Source organism: Trifolium pratense, linkage group LG7 (assembly GCF_020283565.1).
Source record: "Trifolium pratense cultivar HEN17-A07 linkage group LG7, ARS_RC_1.1, whole genome shotgun sequence".
Classification (NCBI taxonomy): Eukaryota; Viridiplantae; Streptophyta; class Magnoliopsida; order Fabales; family Fabaceae; genus Trifolium; species Trifolium pratense.
The window spans coordinates 4490406-4511328 of record NC_060065.1 but is presented as its reverse complement, the minus strand read 5'-3'; the positions used below and the strand labels follow the sequence as shown (position 1 = coordinate 4511328).

General features: G+C 34.2%; 2 protein-coding genes and 1 long non-coding RNA gene across 10 annotated transcripts; all 3 read left to right on the top strand.

Moving 5' to 3' along the window:
• Positions 1-274: 274 nt before the first annotated feature.
• On the top strand, positions 275-7330 carry LOC123898520 (rRNA 2'-O-methyltransferase fibrillarin 1-like). Of its 8 annotated transcripts, none has more exons than XM_045949501.1 (12): positions 275-1020; positions 2081-3150; positions 3226-3321; positions 3412-3501; positions 3607-3783; positions 4417-4485; positions 4580-4732; positions 5350-5414; positions 5521-5560; positions 5666-5864; positions 6613-6825; positions 6907-7330. In XM_045949501.1, exons 5-11 carry the CDS (start codon positions 3613-3615, stop codon positions 6801-6803), a joined length of 888 nt encoding a protein of 295 aa, XP_045805457.1. In that variant the 5' UTR covers positions 275-1020; positions 2081-3150; positions 3226-3321; positions 3412-3501; positions 3607-3612; the 3' UTR covers positions 6804-6825; positions 6907-7330. The 8 variants fall into 8 exon arrangements, 6 of the variants coding, with proteins under 6 accessions (XP_045805457.1, XP_045805454.1, XP_045805453.1 ...); XR_006805332.1 differs by lacking the exon at positions 6907-7330 and adding an exon at positions 6043-6113 and having other exon boundaries at positions 277-1020; positions 2183-3150; positions 6613-6735; XR_006805333.1 differs by lacking the exon at positions 6907-7330 and adding an exon at positions 6000-6113 and having other exon boundaries at positions 277-1020; positions 2183-3150; positions 6613-6636.
• Positions 7331-10582: 3252 nt separating this feature from the next.
• On the top strand, positions 10583-12299 carry LOC123898367. Its single transcript, XR_006805308.1, has 4 exons — positions 10583-10934; positions 11020-11092; positions 11175-11316; positions 11411-12299. It is a non-coding gene; the product is annotated as an uncharacterized LOC123898367 (long non-coding RNA).
• A 2354-nt stretch (positions 12300-14653) lies between these two features.
• On the top strand, positions 14654-19646 carry LOC123899543 (DDT domain-containing protein DDR4). Its single transcript, XM_045950707.1, has 11 exons — positions 14654-15031; positions 15155-15265; positions 16117-16203; positions 16303-16340; positions 16422-16503; positions 16753-16859; positions 16955-17117; positions 17203-17295; positions 17413-17536; positions 18471-18513; positions 18919-19646. Exons 1-11 carry the CDS (start codon positions 14918-14920, stop codon positions 19373-19375), a joined length of 1419 nt encoding a protein of 472 aa, XP_045806663.1. The 5' UTR covers positions 14654-14917; the 3' UTR covers positions 19376-19646.
• The last annotated feature ends 1277 nt before the right edge of the window (positions 19647-20923 follow it).

Genomic DNA, 20923 nt, shown 5'->3' with positions numbered 1-20923 from the left:
CCCGAAAATCGGAAACTTTTTTCCGAAAAAAAATCGAAAATTTTTTCCACAAAAAAGATCGAAAACTTTTTTCCAAAAAAATTGGAAACTTTTTTTTTAAAAATAAAAAATAATATAATACTGACAGTACACCATAATATCACGTACACATTCAATCTGATCCACATAACACATGACTCATTGGTGGGAGACATGCTCTACTACCTCACGCTAGCATCCGCCTTGATCCACGGCTAGATTAATGTATTGAAATAAACGTTCAATACATAAGACAAAAAGATAGGGTGAGAGAGGGTCACCTTGCCTATCGATATTTGATACAACAAATGTAACGACCCAACTCTAATTAATAATAACAATGTTAATTAGAGACACCATTTAGAGAAAAAGTCAAGAATCTTTAGTTATTTAATCAACCTGGTCTAGTAAGAAAAAAAACAAAAAGTCAGAACAATTCCTTCCAACTCTCTTATCTACCAACTCAAGTTTCTACTCCTTTAATCCTTCAAAAGAAAAACCAATGCATGTTAGCCCTTTTCAATATCACCCAAGGAAGACCCAATTTCAGTTATAGCTTCTTCTATCCCTCACTTTTGTACGAGAATCCCAAACTAAACCCCTAAATTCATGTTGTTCAAATTCTAACTTGTATGCACAAATTTCTTATGGGTTTGAGCTTTTAGGTGTGTAAGAATCAAAGTAAGTGACTATTCCAATTTCTCTTTCCATTTTCCATGGCTTAGCCGAAATGGGTTTGTTGGGAGAAAGGGAAAAACCTCTGTTTTTTGCTTTTCTTGGAAATGAAGGGCTGCATATATGTATGTTTAAGGATACAAGAGGCAGATTGGAGCTTCGTTTAAAGAATTGTAGGATGGTGATGATGTCTTTTGATAGTGTACAACTTGTAGCTTCTAAATCTTAAGAAGTTAATGACTGGATGTTTGAAGCTAAGAGGAGTTCATGCAGAAAAAGTTTGCATCTTTGAGTAATCATCATTAAGTTCATCATCAACCATATCAGGTGGGTTCCTTTAAGTAAATTCTCACTTTAATAGAATAGTTCCATAGTTATCCCCAAATATAAATTATGCATGACAACTTAAGTTACGTTATGTTTAGGATTAAACTAGGATAACTCATTAACTGATTAATTAATCACTTTAAATAAGCCCTGCATGATGAATTTACTGTAATATGTGGAATTCAGTATGAATTATGATTATATAAGCTGAATTGGACTTGAACACTATTCTGAGTTATGCAGGATTCCATGGTTGAATCGGTTCCATGTGAAGCAAAAATCTGTTTTCTGCACCTTATGAGCCGGTGCGTAAGCACAAAATGTGTTTTCTAAAAATCTGGGAAACGTTGGATTGGTACAAACGCTGTGTTAACCGGCTTAAGCATGGCCTGAGTGAGTTTGAATCAGTACAAGGCAAACTTGAGTCGATGCATATAAGTCAGATGTCTTGTTTTCTTAAAAACTGGATTATGTGCATCGATGCATAGGACCCTTGAACCGGTGCAAGCAAAGATAATTTATGAAAAACCTTTTGGCTTATATATGAGAGGTGTAATGACTGTTTTATTTCAACTGAAAATCCTCAACTATGAACTTTATTTTATAAAAACTATAAGTGACTAGAATTCCACGATACGGACTTTCATACATGTATTGAAATCAGTTAGACTTAGGAATTGAATCAGGATCTTCAGGATAGTTAGAATTACCCCGGGATGGTTGTTAAGTTAAGAACACTGAGAAATTAGAATAGTCAAGTAGATTAGTGGTTAACACCCAAACCACAAATCATTATAATTTCAACTATAGTAAGATTTCCATACATTAGTAGGAATCTGTTAAGATAAGGAAATAATGTGAGTAAATGACCAACGTGGCATAGCTATGTCACAACGGGTAGTGGAGAACATCCTAAGAGGAGAACATCCTAGTGGACCTTTCGAGATATACTCACCTCGGAAGCTTCCTGTAAAATGAATCAAGATAACTATTGTGTGATACATCTTTAGTTTCTATTAAGAGAATTATTATTATGTTTAAGCCATTTTTATGAATGTAGTGCATTAACGATCGATTCCAAAATGGTTCGTAAGAGATAGTTGGGTAGCGAGGAATCCATTGAGACAAAGTGACTGTCTCACCCCACTCCCTTTTGATACAGATAAACAGGTTGCAGTGTAGAGAGCTATGGACTAGAAGAAATGAAGTGGAATTGGATGTTATTGTCATTGTTTATTTGTATATTCTATTAAGTTGTTGTATAAGTTAGTGTCATAGTATTGACTGTTTATTTACGGCTCTGATGTAAGTTTTAAGTTACATTATGACAGGAATGTTATCATTCAGTTTAGTCGATACTTGTATAATGACAAAGCTTTTTTATGCATTATGGGTATATACAACGAGTTTAATTCAGTAATGTTAACATATCCCGATCCTTTTATTTACTTCTCGGCTAATATTCTAGACAAATTAGCTGGAGTGTTATAACAAAAATGATAATGTCAAATAAAAGACAACGAGGAGGCCATTTCCAAATATAAAAAGCACGAATGTTTTATAAATTATTTTTCTTCATAATAAATTTATTAATTTTAAACTGTAATAATAAAATTTATTCTACTTTTTATATATTAATAATAATAATTGTTATTTTTGATAATTTATTATTATTAATAATCTGAAGTTGTAAGGATTATTTTATATTGAAGATTTTGAATTTTTATAAATAAATATAATTTTTGAATTGAATATAAAAGGAAAAAAGGGGTCGGAACCCTAGGGTTAGGCGCGGAAGAACATTAATCAGAGTAGAAATCATGTCAATCGAACAAATGTCAATCGAACAAATTCATTTGCAGTACCGCCTCCTTACCGGGAAATCTTACCCTGGTTCTGTTGCGATTCCTTTTGAGAAATTCTCCTCCTCCACCTACTCCCTCTTTTAACGTTCCCCAAAGACCCTATAAGCCTCAACCTTGTATCATACTCCCACATCCACGCATTCCAGGGGTTTATGTTGCTGGAGATCATGATGATGATGATGATCATGAATCCCGCTTCCTTTATACTAGAAATCTCGTACCTGGTGTTAAATCTTTCGACCAAGACGTGGTTTTCTCTGTTCAGGTATAATAATCAATTAATTAATTAATGCAATTACTTTTTTATAGATATTAATAATAATAATGCAATTGTGTTCAGGATGAGGATGGTGGCACAGTGGAGTACAGAGAATGGGATCCATTTAAATCCAGATTGGCTGCTGCTATTCTTTCTGGTTCACAAAATATATGGATTGTAAGTTGAGTTGCTGCAGTACTGTTTCTAGGGTGCTAGCTATGCTATCCAGATCCACTCATTTCTGTGATTTATCCATATGTTTTGCAGAAACCTGGTTCACGTGTACTCGTAGTCCGCTCACGAGATGATGCACAGTTTGGAATCACAATATCACATATCTCTGATATTGTTGGCCCTGTCAGTCTTCTTTCTTCTTCATTCCTATATTACATATTTCCCTTCATTTTTGTCGATTTATTATTATTATTATATATGCCTTATTCTATGTTTTGTATGCCACAGCAAGGCATGGTGTATGTAGTAGAGGAATCCAATGGCAACTCTCTTCTAGACATGGCAGACGAAAACAAACGGTTCAATATTGTACCAATTGTTTATACTAGTCCGACTCCATGGCAATACCGCATGCTGATTAATATTGTGGATGTACTGTTTGCTGCTCTTGATCGTCCAATACAGGTTACTTTCCCCTCTCTTTTAATCTTGTGTTTTGAATCTTCATCATTATTATTTTCTATATTACAAAGTTTTGTCTTGCTCATCTTTTCCTTTCATCAGAGAATAGTAGCAGCATTCAAATTCAATTAGTGAAACTCAATAAAATATTGATTATTAGTTGTTAAACTATAAGTTAAATTATTTTATGTAATTTTTAATTTAAAGTTAGAGTTAATTATATATATGTATATATATATTATCTATCAGTTTTATGTGTTACCAATATAATAAACAAGTCAATGATTAGCCTTAAAAAGTAGTCCATGATGTTTTATAAATATATCTTCAGACTTTTTACTTTGATTGAAATTAAAGAGGAAAAACTCACAGAAACATTGCTGCAAAATTTAAATTTTATTGAAAGAAGGATGGAGGAGAGACTCCTTAAAATGAAAGAGTTGTGTCTCTTAAATTTTTAGAAATCATTTTGGAGCCAAATAATAAGAGAAAGTATAGAACCCAACTATTGACAACACGGAGGACATGACTCAATTCATTAGTCTTACAGTATTTGTATTTTTGACTGTATATATAGTGCATTTGATATCCATTAAAGTTTGATTCCTTTTTACATCTGTTGTCTTCATTTGTCAGGTCCATGCGGCATATTCAAATGCTATGTTTTTTCTTAAAACTGGTGGACATTATATGCTTTATGTCCAGGTTTTTTTTCTTATTATATCTTGATGTATTCTTTTGATAATATTTTATTCATGAACTTTTTGTGAACCATGTTACAAACCAGTGTAAATGACAGGGCAATTGCATTGAATCAACAAACCGAGGTGATGGTGTGTTTAGTTCCCTGACCGAAGGGCAACAGGTTCAGTTCCAGCGAATGGAGCGAGTCACTTTGGAACCTTTTGATAGAGACCATGCGTATGTTAGTGGTGTTTTTCGCACGTTGGAGGTGAGTGTTTGATCTATGACTCAATTTGCCAAGGCTGGTTTAGTGCCAACAATTAGTCTAAGAATATATCTCAGTCTATTGCATTTCTATGGCCAAACTTTAAGAAAGTGGTTGAAGTTTTAAATTTTCATATTAGTGGTCATACTTCTATTTTAAGTCGGGATGTGGTGTTAATCTTGTTAATCTAAGTAACAGGGGGGAAGCAAGGGTATCTTATAAGAAATATGCACCACCAAATACCATCGTTTTTTAGGTGCATATATGATATACATACCACTGTTTCCCTAAATCGTCAAAATTTAATGGCCCTAACCCAAAATTTTTTGCAAGTTGAATTGTCTTGTGAAGATATGTTCCTGCTACTACATCGATGTTTTTGTGGAAAGTTTTGATACAACTGTTTGACAAAGATCGTTTTTATGTTGTTCTGGTCAACTAATTATGTGTAGTTCAATGGCTGAGCAATGAGAACGTTTTGTTGTTTTGGTAGGAAAAGAACTTGAATTGATTTGATTGTGAAGAAATGAGTGGTTCTCCAAACCCTTTGTCCAATTTCACCTTTGTTTAATCATCATTGAAATAAAAGTAGTCTTATATGGTTATTTATCCAACTTCAGATTGCTAAGATTGATCAAAGTTGTCTAGTGAGCGACGAGTTTTGGACATCAAAAAAATTACATAGGTACCTTTTTTTTCTTCATTTTTTCGCTAATCCAACTTTTGGTTCTTAATGAAAAGTGAGTTAACTGAAATTTGGCTTATTTGATTTCTTGAATTTATGATTGTAGGAGTCCTGAGGGGCGTATTTGTCTTTATGAACAGCTTAAGGTTAACCGAATTTTATGTACTTCATTCACTTCATAATTTTTCGTCTCTTATCATTATTTTTGTCTTTTTCCTAGACTTTAACCATCTGACTATTCTTTTTTGAAGAACCTGCCCGTATATTTGTTGTTTGAATCGTCATGCGGATACCTTGTCTTCCGAGCTCTTGACGTGTATAACGTTGAGAGAAATTATGTAGCCTCTGAGGTGTATATCAAAAGATTTGATGAATTCTTTCAATTAGTTGCTTGTCATGCTTTTTTGTCTGATGAGGAAGCTCTGAAGTACCTCACCGCTGACGGCAATGGTATGTTTCTCAAATGTTAGGATCATCTCATTTATAGCCTATGTGATTATAAAAAATGTTTCTCAATTTAAAAAATAATAAAAGTAAATTCTTTTTACCATTTATTAATTTTTCAAAATTATAATACTACTATAGGATGAGCCGACCCTGCCTCTCAAGTAGGTTTTCATTTTGACAGTCTGGACTTGGTAATTTTCGGCATCAAAGAAGAGGTTGTACAACAAAGCTTTCATTTGATAGGCCTACTTGGTAATTTTCACCATTGAAAACTAGAGAAAAAATTAATGTATGGTTGCAGGTCATACCTATTAAATTTTCATACGCCTTTAAAGATCATTGAGGCTCTTGAAAGCATTTGTTGATTTTCGTAGATGAAAGAAAGTATATATAAAATAATATGTAGAAAAAATGATACAATTTCTTAGGGTTATACTTTTTAAATACACAAGTATGCCCTTTTTAGGCCAAGACATATTAATTACAAATTTCCTAGATAGCAGCAAAGCAATGATGACTTTTAATAACATCACTAGTATCTTCAACATCCCAAGTAATTGAACTAATCTTTCTTATCCTACTGACCGCTAATTAATGATATAAATATTTCAAAAATTGTTAAAGTTACCTTTGTAATATCCCAAGAGATTATAGTAACTCATGCTAGCTAGCCTCGTAATCACACTGTCTATTTTTTTATTTTTTTTTATAAATTGTTGTATTTAGGCAGCAATGCTTATGTTGTTTGTAGACAGAGTGCCCAAGGAATTGATAGACTTCCTGCTTAAATATCTTCCACCAGCGATGGATGGTGGTGAACATTGTTATTCACTTGCACTTTTTAACCCATTTACGGCGGATGAAATAGTATGTAAAGCCAAAATTGCTTGCTCATCACTCGAGTTTCACAATGACTATTTGTGGTGTGCGGATGAATATTGACAAATTCTTCAAAAACATGAAGGTTTGTGTTTCTTGTAATCCTATATTTTGATTCTTGATAGTGGCTAGCTCCTCTAAATATTCGTTTATGTCATGTCTTTAGCCAGGGGCCTTGGAAAAAGCCCAAGTAGATCTCGCGCGAATTTACAGCAGGCAAAAGCTGGATTCACCAGACAAAGGTAAGTTACCAAGGAAGAGAGGTGATTCTCTGGCTAGTTTTCCGACCAGGCGAAACCCAAAGAAAAAGGCTCGGGCAGATACCAAAACTAAGTGAGTTTGTCCTGCACAGTTATTCACATTATCTTTAAGAACCCTATATTGTCCTGCAGGCAATAGTCCCGTAGTCTATCTGTCTGACCTTGAGTGGCATTACCAGTTCGACCAAACTCTATATGTATTAATCCAGTTTTCTGATAGTTAAGTGAATGATTGCTTATATGATTTATATATACAAGTTGTTAATTTCTTTGTTGCTTATTGGATATATATTTTTCGATCTGAACAAAATGCAGTGACTTCATTGGATATATATTATCTTTAGACTTGATTATTGGAATATATAATCAGTTGTATTGTAGTTGTTTTTTTATTCCATATATATATATATATATATATATATATATATATATATATATATATATATATATATATAATCAGCACATCTTCCATATTGTTTTGGGTTATCTCATTGTTTTGTGTTGACTAAGCAGTTGGGAGATCTCCTGTATCTGATCCTGCATCTGGCCATCTTGATAGATACTCCGATCTTCTGACTGGACAGAAGTTTGTACAATGCCGATTAAATATGTATTTGTTGGGTTTAGGGTCGTAGGTGTGTTGTGTTTCCAGCTATGTGATGGGATTCAGATCAAAGAACAGAATAAAATTGAGTATGAAAAGGAAATTGCAATTATATTAATGAAATCTGTGAACAATTACAAGTACTGCAATGGTGGAATGTAAAATAACAGAGAGAACAAACTGATAACAATAGCTATCAGCCCCAAGAGCTCAAAGGCTCCCCCAATCACCAAGATGGTGACCCATTCTTTCTAACAGAATTCTTCGATGCTTTATTCTTTCGCACTGATTAAAGTAATCCAAGTGGGAGATTGTTGAATATTTTGGATTCACTTTAAATAGTTTATTAAAATAATTTAAATGTGTATAAAATCAAATATATTATCTTGTCATTATTATAAGGCTTAATGTTGAACGGACCGTGATGAGTTGGGCCGTTCTTTCTAGTCAGCCTATTGAGAGGTCCCTGCCTCCACTGATGAGTATATATTCTAGCCATCCCATTAAGCTAGACACACTGAAAACATAACACGCATAAGGACTCATCAGTAAGAGGTAGAAACACCGTCTCAACTCTCTTACTCTCTCAGGTCCGCTGCCATTCTAGGTAAACCGTTCCCATATATTCTCTAATATTACAATATGCTATAACTTGTATCTATTGATCTAAGGTTATTATATTTAAATTATTTCACAAAAACCCTCCTTCCCTTCCGGGAATCCCCTTGCCGCACTTATGTTGTTTCATTAGACAGTCACCCCTCTCCAACATTCTTCCGCGTCCCAGAGCACGAATATGCTCATGCTTTTGCTGTCTACTCAAAACAAGCCAATCCCAGCTCTGTTTCTGGACTAATTATATTGTCTATGTAACTGTTCATATAGTGCTCTTCTGTTATTGTTGTGCGTAATTGTTGTGCGTAAGACTTGTACTCACATTTAATTATTATACCTTGCTTTATTATGGAACTGCCTTGCTTTTTTAATATTATTTTTACGTTAGGTTAAATGTTCAATATTAGAAGTTGAAAATTTACGAACCTAGTCCACGTAAGCTCCAGAAGTTTACATAACACTTGAGTTGGATAACCTTTAAAGATCATAGGAAGAATTAATAAATCAATAAAAACTTTGGCGGTAAGTAGGGACCGTATACCTGCATCATTTGAACAATATCTCTGCAATTCGATGAAAGAGCTTCACTATATATCTTTAGCATTTGGCTACACATGATAAGCCAAGATTATGCAAAGTCCTTACTTCTTGTAAAATGGCCTACAAGAGATCTTTCAAAACTATCTACAAAAGAATTGGCCTACAAGATATCTACAAATTACTATCTACATAATGTCTCAAAATAAAGAGGTTCGTACGCGTTTTTATGGACATGTAGTGTAATTTGGCCTTATTTAATTTTTTTAACCTTTTTAGTAGTAGACAAGTGGTAAATGCAATCTAAACTTACATACACTATTAACCTATTTATCCTATCATTTGAACTTATTTTACTTATCCCGATAATCACGAAGTAATAGTACATATGTTTCAAAATTTCAAATCAACTTTGAATTATCCTCAATACCCCCTTAGTTCAAAATTGAGAAATTTGTTTGATCGATGATGTAATTCTCATCATCGCCAAAATTTCGGCCACATTTTCTAACCAAGTAAAATTGTTATTAATGTATATTGTATCTATTGACATGAATGTTTAATGTACAAGTAAAATTTATTGATATGGTATACTTGATATCTATTGACGTATATGTTTAAAGTCCAAGTAAAATACTTTAAACATATATGTTAATAACACTACCCTCGTAATTTAATCATTAACTTTTAGTTACTTATTCATCAAACACTAAATATTTTGCTTTAAACATATCACAAGCTTCGATTTGAATACTCATAATTTCGAAGATCGATAACACTACCTAATGATTGTTTGATTCTTTGTGAATTTTTAGATCGATAACACTACCTAGAATTTTTAGATCGACAACACTGATTCAATCTTGGTTCTTGTTTGACTGTATTTTTTGTTGAAATATTTTGGGCCTCCCTGTATTGGGCCCATACTCTCTTTATTAATTCAGCGCCCAGATTTATGTCGCACCCCCCATCTTTCTTTAATTAGTTTATTCTTGTCATTTAGATTATATATGATCCGTCAGTGTAGCAGTAAGATATGTGTAATGTGTTGGTCTTTGAATTAAAATATACGACTATTATATGTAATATTTCTTTTTACTGTTTTAGATTTTTATATTCTTTTAGAAGTATATTCCATTTACTAATAAAATACTAGTATTTGATTTACTAATTATCTTTTTTACTTTTGTTTATCGGTTCAACTTCAATGTAGATCTGCCCAAACAATGGATTATGATGAGGTAGCTAGAGCGTTGGTTGAGCATGTTTTATTTACTTTTGCCTACCATCGGTATGTGAACGATCTTGCGGCCTTAGATGCTATTCAGGTTGAGCTTGGGGATATGGGTCCGATATATGAACATCGGGTCCGATATATGAACTCATCCGATCGGACATATTGCAGAAGTTCATATATCGGGCTGAGATGTATTTAGTTGAGCTTCATGATGATTTGATTCGTGGAATTTCATTGGGCGTGCATGGTGATTTTCAGGTAGCCGGATGTGCAATGACAATCTTCCCCCTCCATAACACTTTTTTGACCGATGAGGATAATTATTATGATAATTGGTTTCTTTATGGAGCTGATGGAAGAAATTTACGTGAAGCAAATCAACTTAATCTTAAGGTATTAGCCGATCTATACACTTAGAGACCGTAGTACGTCTTGAAGTAAGGATGTTGATAGACGATGGCACGACCCAATATGTTTATTTAGGATTATTCAAGGTGGTAGCTATAAATCTAATCGAAACCGTACATCTAATCTAATGAATATCTTTTATTCCTCTCATCTCTCATTATAAGACATTGCTCTCACTTGAAGTACTATATATATCGAGGGGTTCAAACGGGAAGAAGTTACAGGCCTAAACGAATTCATTATACAAAATCGCAAAAGAGGAAGTGATTTAGTGAAAGTGCTAAAATCAAGTTGCTAATCAAGGGCTGGAAACAGTTGAAGAAGAGCAGCCTTTAGAAAGTAAACTGGTATATATGCAAGCCATTTTCATTGCTTATTACATTCTGATCAAGAATGAAAATGGTTTTGAGTGATTGACCATAACAGATTAGTCCAGAGACCTTCAGGTTTACTCAACAAACTGATGGCTACACTAGTACATTTCTCCTTGCCATTAATAACCAACCACATTGCTCAAAATGTGAACAGCAGAGGTATATGTACTTGCATTGACTTAATTTAGTGTGATACAGTTGCCAAATCATAAGCTAATTATTGCTTATTACATTCTTGATCAAGTATATATGCAAGCCATTTTCATTTTGAAAGTAATAAGAAAGCCTTGCTATATCAGTCCAGACAGATTCACCAGGTTGGTCTTTGTTTATAATTACTTTGGCTAGTTTCAAGTACTAGCTAGTGGCAAATGTAATAATGAAATATCACGTTTGCAGATTCATCACAAAAGGCTAAAAATCATGAGGAATCAGAGAGATTGAGAATACTACTTGTAAAATTTTCCTACTCCAAAATGTCTATATTCGCAAAGTTAAGAACCTCAAAGCACCGAAATTTGGCACTGGGAAGTTGATGGAGGTACGTTTTACCCATATGCTAGTTAGCAATTTTGATATATAATGTACATAGTGAGAAATCATCATGTCCCAATGCTTTTGGCTTTTACATGTAGGTTCATAATGATTACTCTGAGGATGTTTGTGTGAAGCTTGAGAGGGCAGCTGAAGAAACACCAACAGAATGAAGTTTTTTAAACAACAAAAGTTCTTAAACATTCAAAACCCAACCTTGATTACACACACACACACACACATATAAAAGAAGTGAAAACAAAAAATTTATCCATATATATATCTACATTCTACAAGCACAAAAAATATTGTTAGTTATATACTAAAATTTATTTATCAAACCTGAAGCATGATTACACTTCCCCATCTGAATTCATCCATCAATGTTGGATGTTTGTCGCCAATTCTATCTTCCTCGAGAATTACACATATTACTGTACCAATGCAAAAAATGATAAGGAGTGGTATGGCAATTGTTTTTTTCCGGAATGTGGCAAGAGCATTCACAAGGTGTGTGGCAATTGCAATTACAATTAGAAGTTAAAAGTTGATCTCTACTACTACTACACTCCTTTTCTTTATAGCAACTGCAATCAGCACAACTTTTACCCTTGCCTTGATTCTTTTCTTTATAGCAATCACAAATAGTACAAGACCTAGGCCGCCTATTCTTCTTAGTTGGTGTTTTACAATTGCAGCTTGAACTATAATGATTCGACGAGGAGGAGGACCGAGATGATCCATCAGAACCGCCTCCCATTCTACCATATGAAGCTGCACTTGCAGGAACTACTTGTATACAGAGCAGAGACAAGGTCATAACTGCCAAGAGTAATACTGATGATGCCAACATTCTAGAAACTAGTTTTCGAATATCATCAAAAAGGTTGCAGATTGGATACAAATGACTGCATGAATGAACTATTGATCGATGATTATTACTATTAGATGATGATATTGAGCAACTTCTAAAACAAGTATTATTATTATTATTCAACATTGGAATGCTAGTAAATTTATTGGAAAGATTGGAACATCCTGATAACAGAATGATGGGCTTGGTGCGTGGATATAAACGGTAGGTGGCCCGATAGCGGAAACCTGATAACAGGTGGCCCAACGGATCGTGGAGAGGCTCTCATACCATCTTAGAAATGAGTATTGGGCCTAACTCAACCTTACAAAACCGGTTTGTAAGGTGAGGATTGCCTCTAGTATATAAACACTTCTTAACACACCCCCTCACGCCCAACACTATTGGGCTTGGTGCGTGGAGGTGGTCCGATAGCGGAAACCTGATAACAGGTGGCCCAACGGAACGTGGAGAGGCTCTGATACCATCTTAAAAATTGGGCCTAACTCATCCTTACAAAACCGGCTTGTAAGGTGAGGATTGCCTCTAGTATATAAACACTTAGTCAGACCATCTCTCAACCGATGTGGGACTCTTAACAATTGGAATGCTAGTAAATTTAGGCTTAAAATTATTAGACAGAATAAACTTATTATCAACATGTGGTCTTCTTCTGCTGGCATAAATTTGGAGTTGTTTTGAAATACCTGTCATCATGAGATAATAATTTTACGGTTGCATACACTTAATTTCGGCAACCTAATTGAGCAGGATTAGGATTAGGGTTAGGGTAACCTTTTTTTCAAATACACTGCAAATTTAATCCTTAATTGTGTTGTGTGCATGTGAAATGTGATTATGATGAGTTTTTAGTACCAACAATTTTTTTTATTAACGAACTCACCATAACGTAAGACACACCTTCTTTTTAACAATAAAAAATTTTTATTAACAAACTCGAGAAATTTTTGAGTGAGTCTACACCTAACAATTAATGATTAAACACAACCAATCACATAATTACACATAATTAATATATTAAATAATTACTAGTAATTTAGTAAAAAAAAAATCTAGTAATTAATTAAAATCAAATCTCTAAAAATAAGGGGAGAAAAAAAAAATTACTAGACAGAAGTTTTCAAGAACTTTTTAGTGTAATATTTCATTGATGGCATCCCTATGCAAGGTCATCGTATAATGAGGTAGTGTAAATTTTAGTGCCAGTATATATAGTCATATAGGCTCATCTTATAGATTTTCACGGTTATATTTCTGATATCAAAGTATCACTTTCCGGTTATAGCCAAAAGTTTAAATGTTTGAACCTAGAAAGAGCAGAACAAGTGATAGCATGATAGATGTTCTAACAGCACCATGAACTATGAGATTTGTCATGTCGAATAGCATATAGAATATGTTGAAAGTTTTTTCTCCTGTATTCTTTGAGTACAAGTCTCCATAACCAACTGTTGTAATAAGTGTCACAATTGACCAGTACATTGAATAGGTGTAGCCTACCCAGACACCTTTCCCTTTAAAATTCTCTTGATGACGTCCGATCCAAGTTTCTGCAGGTATTTTGTATTGAAAAGCTAGCCAATAGTAAAAGCATGCTGCTGAGTGCACTACGACCACTGTCACCTAAGATAGTTATAGGTTCATACTTAAAAGATAATTGGTAAATCTTAGAATTAATTTGTATATGAACAACAGAGTTCATCTGCAGCATCTGCTAAAACATAGTTAAAGGGAAATTTAGAACCATATATTCAAGAGATTGCAGCTTCTCATTGTAAAATTTCTTATTATTTCTTCTTGCGGAGTTGCTATTATATCTGTACACAAATTTGTGAGAGGCTTTATGGTCTAAACTCTCAAAAAGTTACAAAGAGCTCAATTTTCACATTGTGGCTAGTTAGTTCTCTATTTCTTTTATTATTAGCTGGCCGAACCTATTGTTAGATTCATTGATGCATAGTTTAAGTGATGTTATTAGGCATTTGATATTTGAATTATTACCTGTCAAAACGTTAAATGTTTTGAGTCATTTTGATGTATTTGTACATCTAGCAATATTATTATGATTTTATGTAATTTTCAACGAAAAAGAATTAGTTTTAGTGATAACTAATGTCAAGACATACCAGCCTCGTTGAAAAGGTAAGGAGAACAAAAAAACCTTTCCCAAAATGCAAGAAAACATGTTAAAAGTGTATTTTGCCATTAGATTTTATCTAACAATTTATTTAGACAGCATGAATGAAATTTTATATTCAAAGACCGATCCATTATTATTTTAGTCATTTTTGAAAAGTGAAAAAACATGTAATAATAATTAAAAAAACAAAAAAAGACACGTGATAGTTGAAGATCCAAAATGACCGCAATTCACTGCGGGAGTGAGCAGTAAACAGTAAAAACAAAAGACAAAAAGCAATGAAACGCTGCGTTTTATAGTAAGGAAGGAGGGAAGGGGAAAAACGGAAATGGAAAAGGCGCGATCCTGAAATTATTAACCCTAGAAACTAAACTAAACTAAACAAAAATTAAGAAACTAAACAATTCTAAACTCAACTTGTTAAAAACTAATCATCTTCTTCTTGGGCGGGAAAGTTCACCCCATTAATCACATCACATCACATAACCACATAATAAAACTCATTTTTCTCTCTAATTAATCTCTCACTCGTTCCTTCCTTCGTTAACCGTGAAACCATTCAGTTACGGTTACGACGAAAAACGAACCATAACAATGCACGCCGTAGAAGAAGGTGGTGGTAGCGAAGACCAAAACGAACGCGTTTTGGAACAGATTTTCAACCTACGTCGACGTTGGGAACTCGCTTCCGTTCTTGATTTCCTTGACGTAAGATATTCGATTTTTTTTTCTTCTTTCGGTTATAGTTTCGTGCTTAGTTTCGTATAGCGCGATGTTTTGTTTCTATTAGGTTACGATTTTTGTAATTGATTTTGTAATGATGTGATTTAGGTGTTTAGTGAATTACTTGGTAAGGATTTGAAGGTTTCAGCTGAAGAAATTGAGATCGGACTTGTTAAGCCTAATGCTTTACTTGCTAAGCTTCATATTCAACTTTTGAAGGTACTTGTTTTTCGAATGAGTATTTGTTTACGTTTGTTTGGTTAGGGTTAGTTTATTACTCTGATGGATATTATTGATTGATGTGGATTGCGCATTAAAACTGTGTAAATGTAATGCCTAAAATGAAATATTTTCTGTGTACAGAGAATTTTACTTGTTGTAAAACATTGTTGAGTGTGATATGATTAAAGACTATTAAAAAGATGGATAAGTTTTATGATTGCTCTGTCTGTAATATATGGCATGCAAAGAAACACTGGAGGGTAAAAATCACTATGTTGATCTAATTGTTTCTAGGGTAATGTTTTGCACAATTTATAAATTTTTTTATAGACAATGAGAATGAGGAATGTTATCAAAACTCAATTTTTTATTAGGTCCGCCTAAAATGGTGAAATCCGCATGAATTTCACCTAATAAGAGAGTGGGTGTTGGAAAGAAAGTGTTAGAGTGGGTGTCGCTATCACCACATATAGACACTTTATAACTACTACAGTAGCACTATACTAATGACTTTGTTTTCACATCTTATTTGGAAGAAACACAGTTTAGTTGTAAGTTAAAACTGTCATGAACTGCATTGTTTGATTCTTTACATTGAATTCCCTATAGTGCATATCATCTCACTGTAGAGGAGGAATTGTTTTTCTTTTGAATGTAAAATTATTAAGAAAGCCCAAAATATGTAAGGCAAATGCACTTTTTTAGCTTGGAGGTTGAATAAAACTAAACATCATCCTCATTCATATATTTTGTACTTTTTTGCTGATGGCTTCCTATCCATTATTATTTAGATATTGGTTCATCCTCAGTTTCTCTGTAAATTTAAGTTTCATTTTTATTCCTACCAGGGAATACCGCCTGTGAGTAGGACACTGGATGATTCTGATAAATGGGTGACTGCTCTCTCTAAGAAACTGACTACGTGGTGGCCATGGGTGAGTCACCGATTGATTTGCTAAGTTTGGTTTTTTTTTTTCCTTCCCATTACTGATAGGATTTATTGCTTTGTTCTGTTGGCTGGCTCTTTGGTTTAGGTTGCTGAGGGGAAGAATCCACTTGTACCATCTAAAGGGTACCAAGATGAACTGATCATGTTTTACCAATAACAATTGATATGGCATTTAAGGAACTGATGTCATTATTGCTTATGCAGAGAGGAGATATCGAAGTACAAGGAACTTGATCCATTGGATCGTTTACTACTGCTAAAATCCCTTTGTGAAGTTAGAGCTGATGTATTATGACCTCCTGTTTAGTTCCTTCATTTTTTTGTTTCTTTAATATATGCAATAGTATACTTCTGTTCTGCTTTCTCCTGATCTATGAAGCACATACACTCCTCGGATTAGGCGTGTCCCGTGTCAGAAATGTGTCGGTGTCTGACAGTCACATGATTACATTCCCTTTATTATTTAATCCCTTTTGAGTTTTGATGTTTCAATATTGAATGATATGGATTATTTTGATGGTTTGTTTATGTTCAGCAACATGATGTGATATCATATGTTAATGATGCTCTAAAAGAAGGAACTGAGATATCTTCTTTTCGTAAAGATGCCTTTGGAAGAGATGGAACTGGCACATCCTATTGGTGACTTTTTGAATATGTTCCAGTCTCCTCATGATTATCATAACCATAAATGTTAAAATGTTCATTATTAATCCGTCTGACTATGTCTATTGTAGGTACAATGCAAACACAAAAACACAGTGTCACAGATTCTACAAGGAAACAATCACAACAGTCTCAACTCCAAACCGTAAGGGCAAGGGACGTTTATCACTTCCCATTGTCAACTTTCAATGGGAAACACTTGCCTCCAATCTTGAAGAATTTTCAGAAGTAGCTGTAAGAACAAGCTAACTCTCTTTTGTCTTCCTTTATTTACCCTTATTTGAAACCTCAAGTAAATGTCTTTGAATGTTATTTGCAGGAAAAATTATCATCTAGCAAATCTTCTGTGGAAACTTTTATTGGCAACAGGCTTCAAAGTGATGCTATTCCTGTTCTTGAGAAACTTCAAAAGGTACAAAATCCTTTTGTTTGGTTTCCATTAAATGTCAATTTTATGGAACATCCTTTATTTGTTTTATTTATTTATTTATTTATTAATATAATGTAATATTACTTTCAAATCATGCAGAAGAAAGAAAGAGCATTGAAACAGAAACAGAGACAGGATAAGCTCTTGAAAGATTTCCAGAACTCCCAGTCTTCTGGAAATACACGCTCTTGTCGCACTCGAAGGCCTATTAATTACAGTTTCGGTAAGATGTGTGCTTTATGTTCAATTTTGTAGCATATGCCTAGTGTATTCCAACACCTACAAATTCCAATTCACAAGACAATGTTCTCTTGCATATAATGAATTCGAATTTACTGTGCTTTGTTCTTTGTCTATTGTGTATTACTTGCATTGTTAGGATCCTGGGCCATATAAATTGAGCAGATGACGATGTTTGTGCCTTTGTGAGGTGCCCTTCATTTTGCATTATGATCCATAGGGATTGAATTGTGATTAGATATTTCCATCTTTTGAATTTTGTAGCATATGCCTAGTGTATTCCAACACCTACAAATTCCAATTCACAAGACAATGTTCTCTTGCATATAATGAATTCGAATTTACTGTGCTTTGTTCTTTGTCTATTGTGTATTACTTGCATTGTTAGGATCCTGGGCCATATAAATTGAGCAGATGAGGATGTTTGTGCCTTTGTGAGGTGCCCTTCATTTTGCATTATGATCCATAGGGATTGAATTGTGATTAGATATTTCCATCTTTTGAATTGCTCAGTATTACTTTGTCTACATTTTATCCGATAAAATAAATTCATTTCTAGTTCCCAATCCAATTAACCCAACGATCCTCCCTTTGCCACAACTTCCAAGTCCCCTATTTATTACAATTAACACACATTACTGGCAACATATAATTAATAAAAACTGCACACATAATAACATACCTGTCACAAAACTGACTTTACTAGTAATTCTGAATGAAAGGTCTAACAGTGAAAACTAGATTGAGTAAATTAACATTGACTAGACACGTCGCGTGTATGTAACCACATTTTGTTTGATGCTTCTCACAATTAATCAATTGAATATGAACTGTTTTGATTTCTGTCTTCTTTCTGCCTCTTTATGACATCAGTTGGATTTTGTCATTAATCAAGTTCTTTTTGGGAAATATTGCAGAAGCTTATGATCGAACAATTAAGGAGGCTATACAGTTGACGAAGTATGTTTTACTTAATATTCTATCTCGTTGCTTCATGTCCTATATTTTGCCTTTGCCACATTGCATTATCGTTGTGGAAAATGTTTATAGGTTTTTGTTATTATCAAATGGCGTTGAATTCCTCCAAACAAAATGAGCAAGTAAAACTTTTAAGCCTACAATACTTTACTTATTCTCACCATTGCTCTCTGATATACATGCTGAAACACAGAAGCTGAGATGAAAGTGGATGTTCCTGAGACTTATAATGTTGATAACTTTTAACAATGGTTACCCTAACAATATCTTTGCTGCATAAGTATAACATGCCAAAGTTAATAATTTCTATTCTCTGATACATTTTTGGATTTTGAGTCTGACTTTACTGTTATAATCTCTGATATCCTCTTTTGAACTGATGTGTAGCAAAAGAAAAAAGTCCACTCCTGCCGACCAAGATAAAAACAGAGGATCAGAAGATGACTCCAACGTAGATGTTTCCTCGGAGAGTGATGATTCTGAAAGGGACGTTCAACGTTTATCTGAGAGTGACGATTCCGGTTATGAAAATGAAAATCACAGTAGTGAGGAGAATGATGAACATGAGAATCAGATGGATAATTCAGAAGAACACTCAAGCCATGTGGTTTCTTATCCTAAGGGGGTTCGCAGTAGTAAGCGATTAGCTGGAGTCCCCGGCCATACTGTTCCAGAAAGCATGGGCTTGGCTGCAAAGCAAAGAGTGAGACAGAGACCAACCAGAAATACTGCCATAGAATATACTGTTGTACCTGATTCAGAGGATGAAGAACATGAAGAAAAGATACCTGATTCAGAGGATGAAGAACATGAAGGAAAGACAGATCTTTCAGAGTCTAGTTAGGCCTAGTATTTAGCTTACATTTCGGGGAAGTATCTAGCACAGTGGTGTAGAATGTTTGTCAGCAAAATTTGGGGTTATTAGAAAACATCCCTCATTCTAGGCGTATACATATTTTTTGGTTTGATTTAATCTTTTGGAATTCATGAACCTGTACCTGTCCTTAGGTGTTATGATCCGAGAAGTTTTTGAAATATTAAGTATATATAATATGGCTAATGATTGTTTGTCCATTGCTTGATGCATCAGCTCTGTTCAAGCATTTCATGGTGCACGTAATCAACTATCTTGATTCTAACAAACGCTTTACAACTTTGAAGGTAAAGAGATTGAAAGGGAATGTGGAATATGCAAATGTAAAATCATAATCATTGTAAATATAATGTCAAATTGAACTTGTGAGTAATTATTACAATCACTTTGAAAGTTGCATATTAGAGCCACATGTTGCAAGTATTAAACATATGTTTGGAAAGTCACATTCTCAAACTTGTGTTTAAAAAATAAATGTTAGAAAATAAAAGAACATATGTGAAGCTGAGATTTAGTGGTAATAAAGTGTACTGGAGTGATAGTTTGTCTTTTCTCGCTTAGCATGCAAGTTTGTAGCTCAAATTTCGTTCTTACGTTCCTATATGTTTTCATGATTGAACAATTTCTAGTTTTCAAATTTAAAGGTGGATAGGTGAATAAAACAATAGAAAGTTAAGGTATTTTAACAACACTTATTATTCTCTCCACTGTGAGAAGCATTGTCTTTTTTCTATTCTCTCCACTGTGAGAAGCTATAACTTACATCCTCTCATGGCTTCCTTCAATCAACTATCCCTCAGTGATGAAGAAGAAGAGCTAGATATACAAATCGAGGAGAACTCTGGGTGACAAGCTGATCCGCACTTACTATTTCTTACTAATAAACCGGTTCGTGGGTATATGATGAAGGATATCATAGCAGGCTTTTGGTGTCCGGTTAGAGGTGTTGATATCAAAGAGATAGATGGGGGACTGTTCACCTTCCAGATCTTCCATCCGTTGGATATGCAAAGGATTCTCACAAAAGGTCCTTTCCTTGGTACTTTGATAATCATCTTCTGATCCTTGATGTTCTTGTGGAAAATCAAATCCCTAAACATGTTGCTCTCGATTCAGTGCCATTTTGGATCCAAATTCATGACATTCCAATAGGATGTATGTCAGAGAGGACAGGGAAAGATCTTGCAAATTTTATTGGAGAGTTTTTAGAGTATGATACCAAAAACAACTCCAACTACCTGAGAATCTTCATGAGATTACGAGTTCTTGGAGGCGAGTCATATGTGGTTAAGTTCAAATATGAAAGGCTGGGAAATTTCTGTTATTACTGTGGAATGCTTGGACATATTGAGGACTACTGCAACAAGCTCTACTCCCTCCAATCTGATGAGTGATGACGGCATTCGTAATTGGGGACCTGAGTTGCATGTCAGACAGAGGAACAAGGGCAGCAGTGGTGCACGGTGGTTGCGAGAGGAGGGGAAGGATTGGCAGCCGTCATCCTCTGAAGCTTCCGTT